This window comes from Calonectris borealis, chromosome 2 (genome assembly GCF_964195595.1).
Source record: "Calonectris borealis chromosome 2, bCalBor7.hap1.2, whole genome shotgun sequence".
In the NCBI taxonomy this organism is placed as follows: Eukaryota; Metazoa; Chordata; class Aves; order Procellariiformes; family Procellariidae; genus Calonectris; species Calonectris borealis.
In genome coordinates, this window is record NC_134313.1 from 1,701,128 (window position 1) to 1,713,987 (window position 12,860).

The 12,860-nt window shown below is 52.8% G+C and overlaps 1 protein-coding gene across 7 annotated transcripts in view; it reads left to right on the forward strand.

Annotated features, from left to right (window-relative positions):
• Nucleotides 1-6,194: 6,194 nt before the first annotated feature.
• The window catches only part of ZC3H3 (zinc finger CCCH-type containing 3), a 184,297-nt gene continuing 177,631 nt past the window's right edge, over nucleotides 6,195-12,860 (forward strand). For all 7 annotated transcript variants that reach the window (XR_012672206.1, XM_075141051.1, XM_075141050.1 and 4 more), the window contains exons 1-3: nucleotides 6,195-6,288; nucleotides 8,526-9,933; nucleotides 11,676-11,872. Coding sequence is in view for 6 of the 7 variants with exons in the window: in XM_075141051.1 (XP_074997152.1) it covers nucleotides 6,243-6,288; nucleotides 8,526-9,933; nucleotides 11,676-11,872 (1,651 nt within the window). In the remaining variant the exon portion in view is untranslated. The remainder of the gene's footprint in view (nucleotides 6,289-8,525; nucleotides 9,934-11,675; nucleotides 11,873-12,860) is intronic.

A 12,860-nucleotide genomic window follows, 5' to 3' on the forward strand; every position in this document is an offset into this window, starting at 1 on the left:
GGTGTCCACTGCATGGCAGGGTTGCACTGGCTGCAGGATGCAGGGTGCAATCGCCTTGGAGCTCAGTCCTCTGCTCATCTCTTCTATATAAGCCCACTTGGTTCGGGCTCTGGTTCTTAGGATGATTAGAGGTATCTATTTAGTTTCAAGACTAAATGTAATAATCCAATACTATCTTCTGGTGTTGCAAGGTCCTGCGCTTGAGTTGGGGCAATCCCCAGTATCAATACAGACTGGGGGAAGAAGGGATGGAGAGCAGCCCTGCTGCTCAAGGCCTTGGGGGTACTGGTGGATGAAAAGCTGGACATGAGCCGGCAATGTGCGCTCGCAGCCCAGAAGGCCAACCGTATCCTGGGCAGTGTGGGGAGCAGGTCGAAGGAGGGGATTCTGCCCCTCTGCTCTGCTCTGCTCTGGTGGGACACCACCTGGAGCACTGCGTCCAGCTCTGGAGCCCTCAGCACCACACAGACATGGACCTGTTGGAGCAGGTCCAGAGGAAGCCACTGAAATGGTCCGAGGGCTGGAACAGCTCTGCTGTGGAGAAAGGCTGAGAGAGTTGGGGTTATTCAGCCTAGAGAAGAGAAGGCTCCAGGGAGACCTTATTGCAGCCTTTCAGTACTTGAAGGGGGCTTATAAGAAAGATGGAGACTTTTTACCAGGGCCTGCAGTGACAGGACAAGGGGCAACAGTTTTAAACTGAAAGAGGGTAGGTTTAGATTGGAGATAAGGAAGAAATTCTTTATGACGAGGGTAGTGAGACACTGGCACAGGTTGGCCAGAGAAGTTGTGGATGCTCCATCACTGGAAGTGTTCAAGGTCAGGTTGGATGGGGCTTTGAGCAACTTGATCTAGTGGGAGATGTCCCTGCCCATGGCAGGGGGGTTGGACTAGATGACCTTCAAAAATCTCTTCCAACACAAACCATTCTATGATTCATGGATTCTTGCTTAAATAGGTCTTCCTTTTCCTGCAATATTGCCTTCTTCCTCTGACACATTTGCAGAGAGCAGCCGTATCATCTCTTGGTGTGCAAGGCTAAGAAAACTCAGCTGTTTTGGGCACCTCTAGTGAGAGGCTCTCTGTTGCCCAGAGTATCTCAGTAACACCTTTTCCAGTCTGAATTTATTTATCTAACACAGCCATGGCATCGTGCACACCATTGCACGTTAGTTTTCACCACTATCTTGTACAATAGTGTTACTTGTTCCTCATCTCTAATGAAAACCTGTCCTACAATCTTCTCCATGGTCAATTTTCTCCCTTTTTGTTTTTTTTTTTATCTTTGTATTGCTTGAGTCTAGCCAGCAAGCTGCTGCTGCTGCTACGAAAAGTATCTCCTCTGCCTGCTGCTTGGCCCGTGTCATGCCTCCTTCTGAAGCTTTGCATTGGCTCCTGGTCTCCTTCCATGGCAAATTCAGATGCCCCATCTTCCTCCTAAGTGCCTGCACAGCTCCCACGGGCTTCCCCAGCTCGGTGAACCCCTGCCACCTGAGCAATGCATTTCCCAGAAACAAGCATCTGGACAGCCATGAGACTGGTCCAAGTGGGAGGCAGAGATTTCTCAGCAGCTGGAGCTTGGATTTAGGTCTTCTTTCTAAATCAGGGGCTTTCGTCTTGTGATCAGCTGGACTCAGAGCCACGGGCGTTCTGAAACAGCATGGGTTTGTGCTTGGGTTAGAGCAATACGGGTCCATGCTACTGCCTAGAAAGGAGCTCCCCATGCTGTTCTCCTCCCATGGACCTCTGTCCCATCGTTTGCACTCCTGAGACTGCATGGCGAATCTCATTGGAGACCAGATCAAGCTGCAAACTAAACCAGAAGGAGAAGGAGAAGGAGATGGAGAAGTTGTTCTGCAGCCAGATCACATCCCATGAGTCCATGCCATGGCTGTACAAGCACTGGTGCTGGCGCAGGAGGGAACTGGGAACTCAGCTCAGGACTCTCTTCTTCACGATGCTTCAGCAAAAGGATGCAGGACACAACCACTGGTGTTGGGACTACACATGGAAGATGCCATGGAGCTGACAAGACTGTAAAAACAGAGGTCGAAAACAAGCTGAGGAGGACACTTAAATCAGGGCCCCCAGCAGGTTCTGCACATATCAACCACCCCAGGAACACACTTACCTTAAAGCTTCCCATCTTCCCCAGGTAACCTCTTCTCTGGATAGTTGGAAAATTTTTCCTGAGCTGTAACTTGAATCTCCTTTGCTGCAAATGAAGCTAATGCCTTCTTTACTACCACCAGTGAACATCAAGCACACTTGATTAGATATCTGTTTCTAATATTATTTCCCTTCTTTCTTTTTATCCTGAAAATCTTTCAGCTTTTCTTTATAGGTGATGTTTTTTAAACCTTTAGTCTTTTGATTTTTCCCTTCCTTCTGGATTCTCACAAATTTTTCTACATTTTTATTAACGTGTCTCCCTGAAAGCTTGATGCAATGCTCCAGCTGAGACTCACAGGTGCCCCCAGAGAGAAAATCACTCTGCTGTCCTGTACACAATGCTCCTGCAAATGGATCCCAGGCGGTGCTGGGTGTTTTAGGCAAAGCAGGAGGATCCAGGGATCCTAGGAGATCCCTGTGCCTTTGTAAACCCGCTCGTGGGAGCAGGCGGCAGAAACACCAGTGCCTCCCACTCACCCTGTCATCAGGTCTCTGCAATCTGCTGGTGCAGCGCTTAACGAAGTTTGGTGTTTTAGCTTGTCTCAGCAAGTTTACGGAAAGCCATTGAGAGACTCCAGACTAAACCAAAGCTGATGAGGCCATGATTTCAAACGTGTGAGCAGCTTAATTGGGTCCTATTGCCCGCTTGTCACTGGATTCGCAGTTCGGGTGATGTTTAAGGCCATTAGAGGGATTAGCACCATGTTTATTCTGGGCTGAATGAGACAATTTAATTTCTCTTAAATGTGCTACCCTCCCTGGGGCGTTTTCTCACATGCAGACACCCTGCCAGCACAGTGTCAAAAACCTACACTTGCTTTTTACTGTTTTTTTAATTAAATTAGACTTACAAACAAGTGTCATACAAGTGTAGTGCTATGAACAAAGAACAAGTGCTGTGAATTCCTGTAGCTTTCAGACGTGTTGCTTGTAACGGGCATCGAGCGGTGAGGTGGTTGAATGGGTAGTGCTTCCTCACGGTGGGCTGAAAAGAAAAAAAGCATTTATTGTAGTGATGCAGCTTCCTTGTCTCTCCTTTGCCCTCTGCGCGTATCTCAGGGGAGGTATGTGCAAGCATGCCCCAAGGCAGGAAGCTCCTCTCTGTTCCCTGGAGAAGATCCAGTTCATGCTTAAAATGGTGTCCCTGCTCCTCTGGATGCCCCCACCCAACCAAAGCTCTCCTTGTGAGGAGCACCCAAAGAGACCTCAGGGAGCATCAGAGGAGGATCCCAAGTGGCCTGAGACCCTCCAGCACTGCCTTGCCCCGTACTTTGCTTTTTCTAGTTACATATTTTGGTGTAGATTGGCAAAACAGGGCCCACTGCTTTTAGCTCACTCTTTCCTGAGGTTGGGTTTTGTGGGAGTGGTGGATACATGGCTTCCCTATGTTAAAAATTAGCTTTTCCTCTGCATGTGCTGAATTAATTTTAATTCAGAGCAGCCCGTTCTAGCTCATTTATGCAAGCCACTCGAATCCTTGTGCCAGCACAAGGGAGGGAACGGGCAGCTGGGAGCGGAGGCGGCTTCTGTTGGCAGAATTGCCAGTTTCTGCCAGTTTAAAGCAGTTACGAAACTCTGGGTGGGGCTTCGTGATCGATTGAAGCTGATCTGAGGCCACCGAAAGGGAGGAGCTCTGCCATCTCTGCCCGCCTGGTCCCCAGCCTGTTCCCGTACATGCAGGACTTTGCATCAAGAAAGGCTGCAGGTTTTTTTTTCAGTCTTAGGGCTTTAGGGGAGGCTAACAAAGACCATGCTCCCCGACTGCTTTGTATTTTGAAGCCTTTGCTACCATCTGCACAAAGTGGTTTATTCCTACGGGCTGGCTCTTCCCCATATTCCACCACTGAATTGCTTTAAAAGGCCACTAAACAGGCCGTAAATAATTTACTAAATCTACCTTTCCGAGCAGGCAAATCGTGGGCTTGCCCTGGGGATGTTATTTGATCAGAGCTGGGACAGGCAGAGCTCCCTAACTGTGACGGGAAACGAGATGTCCCAAGGGACAGCTTCTGTTTTAAACGATTTGAGGTTGATGATCGGTTGCTTTTATAAAGTTCCCATCATGGGAGTGTTTAGAAGGAAATAGCGTTGTGCTGGTACAGCTACTTGGCTCAGCTTTTTTTCCCCAAATTGTTTAAAAAATAATTTTAGTCCAGATTTTTATCTCCTTTGCAGACTTGAGGTTCTGTTATGGCTTTGTTTAAAGTTATGGGTTTTATTCTCTTAGGGAAGAATGAAATTATTCAGAAAACAAACTTCTTAAGGATAATGGCCATATAAATTATGTTCCCTGATTGTGCTTTCAATTGCATGGATACACTTCATGGATACTCCTGATTTATACTGGTAACACGGGGCTGCCTGACTTTCAGGGTGGGACACGTGCTCAGGGGGTACAGTTCAGGTCAAAGAAAGTCTTTTTAGGGGATAGGGACTGGGACCAGACCTGAGAAAACTGCCTTCTGCTCCCAGATTTGCCCCTGGTTTCTAGGAGGAATCAGGAAAACTGGGAGGAACGTGAACTGTCCTGACAACTGCCAATGAAATGTGTTACAAAACGCAACTTGCAGAGCCACTTACCCCCTTTCTTGCTTAATTAGAAGGTGTGAATTCCCATGCTCAGACGATGTCTCAAAATTACAGCAGAGCAGCTATTTTGCTCTGCTGCTGCTGAAGCCTTACCGGCACCTCTAACGCACAATAAAGACTTTAAATTAGGAACCAAACTTGCCCGTTCTTGCAGGAAGCTGAAAACGTCTACGGTTTTTTCCACTAGCACAAGTAACCTTTGCAGCTCAGCTTTGGGAGTAGTTCTCCTGCAAAACATTTTAAACAATTACAGCTGAAGTATGAGAAATAAGGACTCGCAAGGCTGATGTGTGAAATTAAAGTTTTCTTGCTGGAGGTGGTTCTATGCATCATCAGGAAATTCTTCCCCTCGTGCCTGCAAGTGCAGGCTGGAGTAGTGGTGGGCTGTGGGCAGACACTGGTGATGGGAGAGGGCAGAGATGGGCAGCGGGGCCTGGCTGGGCAGGGGACAGGGGATGGGGACAGGGGATGGCTGGATAAGGCTGGGCAGGCGACAGGGGACAGCTGGGATAGCCCAGGCTGGGGACAGGAGATGGGGACAGCTGGACCAAGCTGAGATGGGGACGGGAGATGGGGACGGGAGATGGGGACAGGCTGGGGATGGGGACAGCCAGACCAGGCTGGGCTGGGGACAGGGAATGGGGACAGGGGATGGCTGGTTAAGGCTGGGCTGGGGACAGGGGACAGCTGGGATAGCCCAGGCTGGGGACAGGAGATGGGGACAGCTGGACCAAGCTGAGATGGGGATGGGAGATGGGGACGGGAGATGGGGACGGGAGATGGGGACAGCTCGACCAGGCTGGGATGGGAACAGGGGAAAGTTGGGATAAGCCCAGGCTGGGGACAGGGGATGGGGACAGCCGGACCAGGCTGGGCTGGGGACAGGGAATGGGGACAGGGGATGGCTGGTTAAGGCTGGGCTGGGGACAGGGGACAGCTAGGATAGCCCAGGCTGGGGACAGGAGATGGGGACAGCTGGACCAAGCTGAGATGGGGATGGGAGATGGGTCAGCTGGACCAGGCTGGGATGGGGACAGGGGACAGTTGGGATAGGCCCAGGCTGGGGACAGGGGATGGGGACAGTGGAAGTGAGCTGGGCTCAGGGTCTCGGGACAGCCAGACCAGGCTGGGCTGGGGACAAGGGACAGCCGGGATAGGCCCAGGCTGAGGACAGGGGATGGGGACAGCTGGGATAGCCCAGGTTGGGGACAGAGGATGGGGTCAGGGGACAGCCGGGCTAGCCCGGGCGGGGGGCAGGAGGCGGAGGGAGCCGGAGCCGGCCGGGCCCGGCGGACCAGGCTCAGCACAGGCCCCGGGCCCGGCTTAGGCCCCGCCGGGACGCGCAGGCCGCAGCCGCCTCCGTTGCTAAGCGACGGCCGCCGCCGTTGCGGGCGCCACGTGACGGCGCGTGCTCACGTGACCGGCCAACGGCCGGCGCTGGGCGATGACGCGGCGGTGCGGGGCGGTGCGGGAGCGCTGCGGGGATGGAGGAGAGGGAGCGGCTGTGGCGGCAGATCCGCCTGCTGCAGGGTACGGCCGGGCCGGGCCGGGCCGGGCCGGGGCGCCGGGGCCGGGGCGGGAGACCGGGGCCGGTGGGGGAGAGTGGGGGGGGCGGCTGCTGTGGGGAGACCCGGGAGTCCGGGGGGGGAGGGGCGGGTTGTAAGGGGACCCCGGCGTCCGGGGGGGGGGAGGGGCGGCTTGTGAGGGGACCCCGGCGTCCGGGGGGGGAGAGGAGGGGCGGCTTGTGAGGGGACCCTGGAGTCCGGGGCGGGGGAGGGGCGGCTTGTGAGGGGACCCTGGAGTCCGGGGGGGGGAGGGGCGGGTTGTGAGGGGACCCCGGAGTCTGGGGGGGGAGGGGCGGGTTGTGAGGGGACCCGGGAGTCCGTGTGTGTGGGGGAGGGGCGCGTTGTGAGGGGACCCGGGAGTCCGTGTGTGTGGGGGAGGGGCGCGTTGTGACGGGGGGACCTCGTAGTTCTGGGGGGAGGGGCGAGCTGTGAAGGGGACCCTGGAGTCTGGGGGGGGAGGGGAACAGGGAGGACCTTGGAGTGCCAGGGAGGGGGAGGGCTGAGGCCTGGGAAGGGCCCAAGGGGTGGGAGAGGTGGAGGGGACCCAGGAGTCCCAGGTGGGCCAAGACAGGTAAGGAACAGAGACCAGAAAGCGCTGGGGGGTTTGGGGGTCCCCACGGTGGGGGGGGATCCCTACACTGCTGGCCCCTGCAGGGCCTGTGACCCTCCTGACTGGGGGGAAGGGGTGTCCCCTGCCCCGTGGTCCCCAGGGCTGTGGCACCGGGGTAGGATGTGCCCTTCACCCTCTGTCCCTTGACTCCTCCATGGCGGAGGAGCGTGGGGGGGGTATATTTGCGTGCCCTTTCCTACCTCTGGTGAGCATCAGCGCTTATTCTTAGCACTAACTTGCTCTATTTATAGACCCCCCCAAGGTAATTTTTTCTCATTAGTGAGGCCACAAACTGCGCTTGGGCCTTGCGGGGGATCCAGGAGCTCCTACGTGGGGCAGGTGTGATGAGAGGGAGGAAAACGTGGTCCTTGCCTCCTCCAGGAGGGATCTGCTGACGTTGCTCTTCCTGCAGCTCTGTGACCCCTCGCGTAGGAAAAACTTCTCTATGCTGATACGTGCCTAAAATATAAGGCTCAAAAATCCTTTGATAATCCCTTTTATTGGAAGGGTTTTCCAAACATTGAGGCTTAACAAGTGCAGACCCTCTCTAATTGACACATATCTATTATCTAAACGACTTCGTTAGTAGACCAAAGTACTGGGGAGGTGTGGTGGCTTGGCAGAGGGATGTGCAGTGACTCAACAATGAAGCTAGGGTCGCCTCGGAGCCTCCTCGTTGCTGCTTTGAAGAAGGGCAATGAAGCTGGTGAAGGGCCTGGAGCACAAGTCTGATGGAACTGGCTGAGGGAACTGGGACTGTTTAGTCTGGAGAAGAGGAGGCTGAGGGGAGACCTCATCGCGCTCTACAACTACCTGAAAGGAGGTTGTAGGGAGGTGGGGGTTGGTCTCTTTTCCCAAGTAACAAGCGATAGGACAAGAGGAAACGGCCTCAAGTTGCGCCAAGGGAGGTTTAGATTGGACATTAGGAAAAATTTCTTCACCAAAAGGGTTGTCAAGCCTTGGAACAGGCTGCCCAGGGAAGTGGTGGAGTCACCATCCCTGGAGGTATTTAAAAGATGTGTAGATGTGGCGCTTAGGGACATGGTTTAGTGGTGGACTTGGCAGCTCTAGGTTAATGGTTGGCCTTGACAATCTTAAAAGGTCTTTTCCAAGCTAGATGATTCTATGGTTCTATGCTTTGTGTTTGGGGCTGGTGGTGGCTGTGCTGGGCTACGTGTGAGCAGACCCTCAGCGACTACTCTGAAAAGATATCTGGAAATAAAATTAGGATTTTTTTAAAATTAGGTTCCAAAAACAATAATTCAAGCATCTGTTTTTTGCACACAAAAAAGAGCGTAAAGGGGCAAAAGGTGGCTGGCAGCACTAGTGCAGTGTGTTAAGGGTCTGTTGGTGAGTCTGTGGTTCAGACCTGTGTTGAGCTGTCCTGCGAAATCTCTTTTGTTACTGACTTTCATGAGGATTGAGGAAGAATGTTTTAAGTTTTTCCTTCCAGCATCGGTTATCAGAAACGTGGCCTATGCGAGCCTGCGCAGAGCGATCGTCCTCGTTGCAGCGCGAGGAAAACCAGCGCTGTGGTGCTGTCAAAGTCCTGTGGCACCGGTGATTAACAGGCGCTGTCTTCTTCTCCTTAGGTCTCATAAACGACCATAAAAACACACACGGGGATGCACCGCGACCACTGCCATCCGCGCCGCCGAGGTGGAACAACCCCCGCCAGCCTGCTTTCAGCAGGAGGGGGGCATTTTTGGCCAGGTACCCCCAGCAGGCTCCCAGGGATTTCCAGCTGTGCCAGGGTCACTCCTGGAGGAAAAAATACTCCCTTGTCAACCGCCCACCGGGATCGGCGTGTGACGTTGGAAGCGGTGGAAGTGCCAGCACGTCTCAGGCTTTCGGAAGCCATGGGGACAGCCAGGCACCTGAGCCACCAGAATCATCCCCAGAGAGACACGTGGACTTAACCACAGATGGTAATATAGTTGTGGGGATCCAACTGCCACAGAGGGCTGGCGCGTTCGTAGATATGAAAGGTTTTGCTGATGTGGGTTCTTACTGTGAGTTTTCTGGGCTGAAAACGGTGGTTGCTGCTTCAGGTGACAGTAAAAATGTGCAGAAATCTCCGTACACAAGCCGAAATGAAGACAGAAGACCCTCTCTCTCCGTTTCGTTTAGTTCATCTTACCGGTTTGTGAGTTCAGCGTACGTAAGCGTGTCGGATAAGCCTAGAACGGTGCATCTGGCCGGCGACGTGGCCGGGAGCTCCCCTGCCTCCTGCAGAAGCTCCAGCGAAAGTGCCGTGACACTGAAATCGGAGCCGCAGCAGCCTTCGGTGTTGCCAGATCGCAAGCCGGCTCGGCACTTGGTACAGAGGAAGGCAGAACTGCCAGCTCCCGGGCAGTCTAGTTGTGAGCAAGTCAGGGATGCTTTCAGAGAGCCGAAGCTTCTTGGAAATGGTGAGACGTGCTCTAGACCTGCTCAGGCCGCGACTTTGGTGGTTGGGATGGCTCCAACGAAAAGCAGGTTTTCAGTAGTCCCCAAAGCTGCTGTTCTCCAAAGAGCTGCCTCAACATCTGTCTCCAGCAAAGCTCCGAAGTTCAGGAAAGCTAATTACACGTGGGTTGCAAACCCTGGTAAATGCTCTCGGACTGTGAAGAGATGGGTCAGCCCTAGAGCTTCTGAAAGTGCTAAGAAGGTTGCTGGTGGAGCAGACAGAGGTGCTAAACTATCGCCAAAAGCAGACATGGGAGCGAAGCTGAAGAAATCGGGACTGCAGTCCAAACTGGGTGTTTCTCCCAGTAAGTATAAGTGGAAAGCCTCCAGCCTCCAGACCTCACCCTCCACCTCCAAGTCAGCGTTCAGGTGGCGATCCGAGGATCAGAAAAAGCCTCCAGCCCCCAACCTCCCTCGAGCTGGTGTCCCACCGCCTCCGAGTGCTGTGTCCGTTGGTCTCAGCGAGGCGATGTCCTCCTTCGGCGATGCCGCGCTCTCCAGTTACAAAGTGAAGAGTCGGACAAAAATCATCAAGAGAAAAGGAAACTTGGGGTAAGTTGCTGGTCATCTTCAGAGGGGTGGCGTTGCACTGGTCGTATTTCCTGTCCGTTGGCTTCACGTAAGTCGTGGCTATAAGTGAAATTCCAATGAGGGTTGTTGTATACTGGCAGGTATATTTGCCTTTCTCTTTGAAGTGTGGTGATTTTGTTCTGTCTGGAGGCATCCTGCTTTCCAGGGTTGGAAGGCCTCAGGTTTTAGTTGTTTTAGCAGTCTGTGTAACTCTGACTTTAACCTTTGAAACAGAGCTGGGTTTTCTTCTCATCTCCCATCCCTGTTCTCCAAAGACTTTGCCGCAGCACTTAGGAGACTCCTCCCTGACCTGAATAACAGACTAATATTCAAGAGAAGGAAATAGCTGTCTTCCTTTAATGATTCATTTTCAAACTCCCATAACCTTCTTGCATTGGGGGCTGGGGAAAGGAGAAGTGGCTTGAATTGCCATATCGTGTATAGTCTGTCCCCGTAAAGCATTGTGCAGACCCTGGGATGGGATGGGATGGGATGGGAGGTGAGCTGTGCATGCCGGGAAGAAGCGCTGTCCATGATGCTCTGCTGATACTTTCCTCCCTTGGGTGCCATCCTTTTGTGCTATCCACCAGGAACCCAAAGCCTCCTCCGTGAAGGCTCTTGCTCTTCCTTCTCCTTGTCAAGCCAGAGACAGATCTGTGGCCGTCGTAGCTACCTTGGGAGAGCACGCTGTGCCAGAGCAGCAGATGCTCCTGGGGTCTTGTGGAGCAAGTTCTCCCCCCTGGCCGTGTCTCATAGGGACAGAGTACAATGGGAGGGTTATAAATGAAGCTTGGCGGAAGAAAAAGGTGTGTGGGCCGAGTTATCTGCAAAAGGGGCTTGCACCGGGCTGGGAGTCAGGGGAAACAGATAAAGAGATTGGGACCAAACTTTTTCTGAAAGCCGGTGTGTTGTGGAAGCGCTGCTTCATTCCGTTGTGCTCCCGGTGGGAAAGCTGTTTTGTGCTGCTTTTCTCGGCAGGGCTGGATGCAAGCCCAGCCTGTGCTGCAGGGGAGGGATAAGAGGGATGGGGTGAGGGCTGGTGGCACAGCTGTGTGACCTCTACTCTACCACTGAACTCGGAGATGCCCTCAGCGTAGTGGACATATGGTTTGGCTCCTTTGTCACTGCAGTAACTCCAAACCTGAGCTCTTGAAAATAGAGGACTGTGGCCTAAATAACTATTTTAAGTGACGCAATGAGCTAGTAACACAGCACCAATTGAGGATCTGGTGCTTTGATTCCTGCTTCTGTTTCCAAGACCCTTCACTCAGCACTTCACCGCAGGTTTCCGTCCTTGCTTTGCCCTCCTGGTTTGCTGGGGGACATGTCTGCGCATGGGTTGTGCTGGGAAGATCACTCTGGAGCAAGGTGCTTGGAGAAGCTGGGATTGTATTGGATTTTTGGCAGTCAGGGAGATGAGACCTCCCCCTTCATCTTGCTAAAGGACAGCAGCCTCTCCCCTGCATCTGTTGAGCAGAAAGCAGAAGGGAATGAGTTGAGTTAGGCTGTCAAATACCTCATTCTCCATCCTTACTTTGCCAGAAATTCATCACACTTGTCTATTTACTTGCAATTTTCTGTTCAGTGCTTCTTCTCACCCTTGGGTGGGGGAGCAGAATGGAGCTTGGTGACCCAGCTTCTCTCCTCAGCTCTGGGCAAGGGGACCAAGTGCGTTTCAGTCATCTCTCTACCCTCTTCTAATTGTGTGGTGTTCCCCTTCGCAGTTCCCCGACAGATAAGAAGAACAGCTCCTCGCCCACCGCACCTCTGAAAAGCCACTTCCATCTCAGGAAGAAAAACTCCTTGCGGGGGAAACCTTCTGCGACGCCGAAACGCTCCTCGCCCAAGGGCCTGGTGCAGATCACCAAGCACAGGCTCTGCAGGCTGCCAGCCACCAGGATGCAGGTCTCCACCAAGGAAGGTAGGAACAGCCGTCCCAAGGGGTGACTGACGGTGCTCGCTGACTGTGTGCCGGTGAAGCGGTTCCAAGGGAGGCTCTTGGATTTGGAAATGCGTTACCAGATCCTCCAGGAGGTGAATTTACTGTTGTTGGTCCCGGAGCAAACATTGAGGAGCAGAAGTTTGGCTGGAGTAAGACTTCTGTCTTACCCCAGAGCTATCTTATGCTTTGATGTCTCCAGACAAGGCCATTTTAAAGCTGCTTCTTGCTTTTAATGTGGTTTTGCTGGACTTACAGGCATCAAATAGGAAGGTGCTCAAGGAAGGAAGAGGATGGCAGAGGCAGTAATACATTTATAAGACTAATCTCTCTTTTTGCACTGGGCAAAAGCTTGTGCATGTCATGAGATACTCCTCTAGCAACCACAGACTTACTTAATGCACCTGTATCCCAGTGCAATGTCTGCGGGCGTTTAGGTTTTGTATGTAACTTGCTTAAAATTGCAATTGTTAGAGGAATACCGGGTCCATCATGTTTGTGAACAGGTAGTTTGCGTCCATGTCCTGCTGCCTTGGGTTGGCAATGTTTAGAGCAGAAATCAGCTGCTTGGGGCTTGGAGAGCTGCACCTATTTCATCTATGTGAAATGTTTTCGTGATGTTTCTGGCTCGAAGTCTGGTTCTGCTGTTCAGTGGTGAAGTTTATCGTGGACAAGTGGCTTCACCCCCCTGAGATTCAGTTTTCTCAAATGTATATGAAGCACATTTTGCTTATGTTTCTGTGCTGTGCTTGTTCACGTACGGTGGGGTGGCCAGTGACGCTACGGTAGGCATCGCTTAAGTGGGGAGGGCTCTTCGGGCCACGATGTAGCTGCGATCTGCCTCCAAAAGTAAAGCTGTTGAGCCTCTGTTTTCAGGAAGACAATTCTGTGGTTTCCTGCTCTGCGCTTCAACTACTGAGTTTACATGTGTGATTATAGTTATTTTGCGTTCAGACAAATAGCTCTGCGT